At 32.2% G+C, this 4,043-nt stretch overlaps 1 protein-coding gene across 6 annotated transcripts in view; it reads right to left on the reverse strand.

Moving 5' to 3' along the window:
• Positions 1-4,043, reverse strand: part of MAPK10 (mitogen-activated protein kinase 10) — a 213,978-nt gene that overhangs the window by 43,694 nt on the left and 166,241 nt on the right. The window contains exon 7 of one of the 6 annotated variants that reach the window (XM_012647218.1): positions 2,094-2,165. The exons of the other annotated variants lie outside the window; for them this stretch is intronic. Coding sequence (XP_012502672.1) covers positions 2,094-2,165 — 72 coding nt within the window. The remainder of the gene's footprint in view (positions 1-2,093; positions 2,166-4,043) is intronic. 6 annotated transcript variants of the gene reach the window in all.

A 4,043-nucleotide genomic window follows, 5' to 3' on the forward strand; every position in this document is an offset into this window, starting at 1 on the left:
AGTCTCTATTTGACTAATAGATAACTTTCTTTTCTCTTCAGGTAAGTCACTTCTAATAACAGAGAACTTTTTAAAATAAATAATCTATGTTGCATTTTAAGAGATTAACAGTGATATTCAGTGCTCATAATTTGTTTCCTTTAAAAAGACTTATTTAAAACTTTAACCAACATGTTTGAAATCATTAAAAGACCACAGGCCACCCTCAGAAGACACACTTTAGAAAATGATTTCTCTTTACCCTCCAAGAAATTTGCAAATGTGTCCCTATACTAGAGCTCCAGAAAGAACTCAATATCAAAATGTCGAAGGCATCTAACGTGACCCTGTAACATTACCAGGAGCCTAAAGCATTACATTCAAGAGATTTTTATATCCAAGTTAAAAATGATACCAGAGCAACTTCTCCCAGAAAACAACTCTAAGAAATGTTAAACCGTATTTAATAATTCAGTTGTAGGAATATGTTTTAATTTTCTTTAATACAAAATGTATGAATAGTAACGTAAAAGAATCATTTTAATTTACAGGAGGCAAATATTCATTTCAGTCATCAATTATTCAACTGCAATGAACTTCTGGAAAGCAAAGAGTGTAACATTAACAAATTAAGTCTATTCTTATCAAATTCTCTAAAATTAGCGAAAACTTAAGGACTATTTCACATTCATGCCCAAAGGCAAAACATGGGTTTATAATTCATCGAGAATTTAAAAACCCTGTTTTATTAGAAATATGAAATAATTTAGTTTTTATCAAGCCAACATACTTTCAAATAGCACTAACATTAATGTGGTAAATTATAGATGTCATTTAATAACATGCATATGTAGAAGCCAAAATGATAACATAGACAGAAAGAATTGTTTTTAAAAGTGTCTCATATATATGACTAGAAAATAGGTTTTAGCATGACTAGTCAGTAGTAAAAACAGTAGCTTTATCTTTGCCTGAATGAAACATTTTAAGTTCTTTCATTCAACAAAAATTAAGTGCCTAATTCAGTCATTTCCATTTATATATATATAAAACCTCAAGTTTGCACATTGTATTATAGACATGGTAAGAATTGTAAAATAGGTATTAGAAACAAGGCCAATGGCTAATCATAATATGATATAGATACTCTATATTAGCAACTTGATTTGCTCTAATTAGACATTAAAACCTCATTATTATAGGCTCAATTTTATTTTTCAATTATATCTTTTAAGCAAGAATTTTTTTCTTTAGTAGGATAAAGACATAACATTTGCATAAGTGACTAAGTATAGAGGGATATTTAACTTAAGGGAGTCAGTTATTTTTGATTCTTATGATGGGACCCATTACACTTCCATATACTAATCACATACTATCCATATCTATTTAATACTGCAGAGCCTCTGGAATATTTACTTGTCAATTATTTGTTTACTTATACAAGTGATTTAAATGTATTTCTTCAGATATTTTATATACTCATTATCAATTAATGAGGTTTTAATTGTTATACTTGTTAATAATATGGAGAAAATAAGAGAAGAAATTGGAGATATTATTCCTGTAAACAAAGTGAATAAGAAAAGAATTTTAGAAGAGGGTGATCAACTTTAAAATGAAACTCATATGCATGCTTTCTGAATATATGTTAAAATAACCCAATTGTATATGTGGGTAAATATGAATCTGACTAAAAATTTCCATGCCAATTGAATATTTGTTATGATATAAAAGTATCAATCTTCAGTGTTAAAACTGAAAGACTTTGTTACTTATTATCTAGCTATGAATACATCTTAATTTTGAAACATCTACAATTAAAAAGCAATAAAGAGTATATCAATGTTACTAGTTTGATAGGACTGAATTAAGGATGACTTTTTTGATATCATGTTGAATTTCTCTTATTTGATACTATGTTATTCACATAAAGACTTGCTAGGAGAAAAAGTTACTCTACTATAATGCCAACTTGTAACTACTTGACATTGGAGTCTCACAGAAACCCTCTAAGGGCAGTGCATGTGTACCATCAGCAGTATTGCATTTGAGACAAAGGGAATTAACTGAGAATGACACCCGTAGATACCACTGGCTGCTAAGAAGGATACGATCAGTGCCAGGAAACAGCACTGCACCTTTTATCATTTCTCCCATGATGCACCCTACCGACCACATGTCAACTGAAAACAAAAATGAAATGAACATAAACAAGAACACAGGAATAGAACAACAAATAAATGAAAACACTGGGCTGCCCATGCCATAGAGCAATAGTCTGACCTTTCACTGACTGAATGAGAGGCCGGTCTCATAATCATTAGTATTTTAAAACAGTGAAAAGGGGAGAAAACAGACTGTCAAGGCCCTTTTCTGCCGTATCACTGAACTAACAATGCAACCTAATGCTACCTAATGTATGAATATTAATATTACTCAGTAATTACAAGTCAATGATTAATTTTGTTTTTGATTTAAAAGGTCTAATTTGCATTCATCTACTAGAATACTACTGATTTTTATTGTAAATTATTCTAGACAGTGTTAATACGGGAAACATGCAAACCAGTTTCCTTTTTATCTTTTTGTATACATATTTTAAAAAACAATAGAGAAAAGCTGAGCCACCAGCAACCTCAAAAGTGTTTCTTTTATAAAACACATTTACTCTTATTTATAATGATGAATTAAGTTTCCAGAAGTGAAATGCCAGTTCAAGAATGAATGTTTTGGAATATGCCGGCTCAGTTTCATTGACTCCCATCAAAGGAGCATGTTTCTGAACAGGAAGCCTTGTCTTATTCTCATAAACAGGGTTGCTGTACAATGGTAAGAAATGCTGGCTTTCCAAATGGGACGGTTCGACATGAAATAAACAACATGACTAAATTGCTGACACTTCTCCTGAGACTGAGAAGCAAAAGAAATCTGGAATTCAAGGTGAAATTACAATGGTCTCTCTGCTTTTGCCAGGTATCATCCAGAACTTAAAACCAGGAAGCCAGGGCAGAGTGGAACCCAGGGAGAGGCAAAATGGGGAAGGGTGAAGCAAGAAAGTGAAATCTCTCTCTTGAACTATACTTGGTTACTCACTTGTTCTTGCTGAAAAGTCAGAAAGAGAGGTCATTATGGTGGGGAAAAAACTAGAATAATAAGGGATGTTGAGGGTGACCAAATAGGGAAAGGCATTAAGATAGCAGCACAATATAATTTTGCTCCACTTACTTTTCAAATTACATCTTGTAATTTGGCAGTGACCTTAAAGAATTCCTCATGAGATTCTTTCCAATGTGAAAATCTCACTGGGGCTAAACCCAAAGTTTCCATTGTTTGATTTAACACCTAAACAAAGTGATCACTGCAAAGAAATGGTTACAGCTTTGAAGGTGATGAGCATACCCAGAGAAGCAAATGTGTTTTGCTTTCATTTTAGGAAAGCAAATGACATGCAAAAATAGGGAAAGATAGAGCAAACAGTTGTGCATCCCTTCATTATTAATGCGTGTGCAATTTCAGGTAAAATCTGTCTCACAAGAGGTTGGTATTGTAAGAATCCTTGATTAAAAGAAAAAATAAAAAAATCTCTGAAAACATATTTATTTTTAAATTGTAAGTATTCTTATCATACTGTCCAAAGTGACCAGACTGACTAAGTTGCAATTTACAGTGAATCTATTTTTCTGTAGATATTGTGGAAGAGACAGACAAAAAATATAGAGAGCTAAAAATTCAATTATGCAGTGTTTTCTCTTGCCTGTCTTCATTCAAACATTTAGGAAAAAACTGTTTCTACCATGAACCTTTCTGGGACTTAGAAAACATCTATTTCTAGTTCTTACTTAGCACAAAAATGTTTTCTTAAATCTCTCTGGCAGACACCTATCTTTTTCTGCTGCAGAACCAACTCCACTGCTTTCTAACTATGTAATATTGGCCAAGTTACTTCTCTCTAAACCCCAATTTTATCCCCTGAAATGTCAACGATAAATAATACTTACAATGTAGAATTTGTTAAAGTAGTTAAAAGGATTATGCCTGGCAAAGATCCCTGCATACTGCCT

Source organism: Propithecus coquereli, unplaced genomic scaffold (genome assembly GCF_000956105.1).
Source record: "Propithecus coquereli isolate 6110/MARCELLA unplaced genomic scaffold, Pcoq_1.0 Scaffold26, whole genome shotgun sequence".
NCBI classification, from domain to species: domain Eukaryota; kingdom Metazoa; phylum Chordata; class Mammalia; order Primates; family Indriidae; genus Propithecus; species Propithecus coquereli.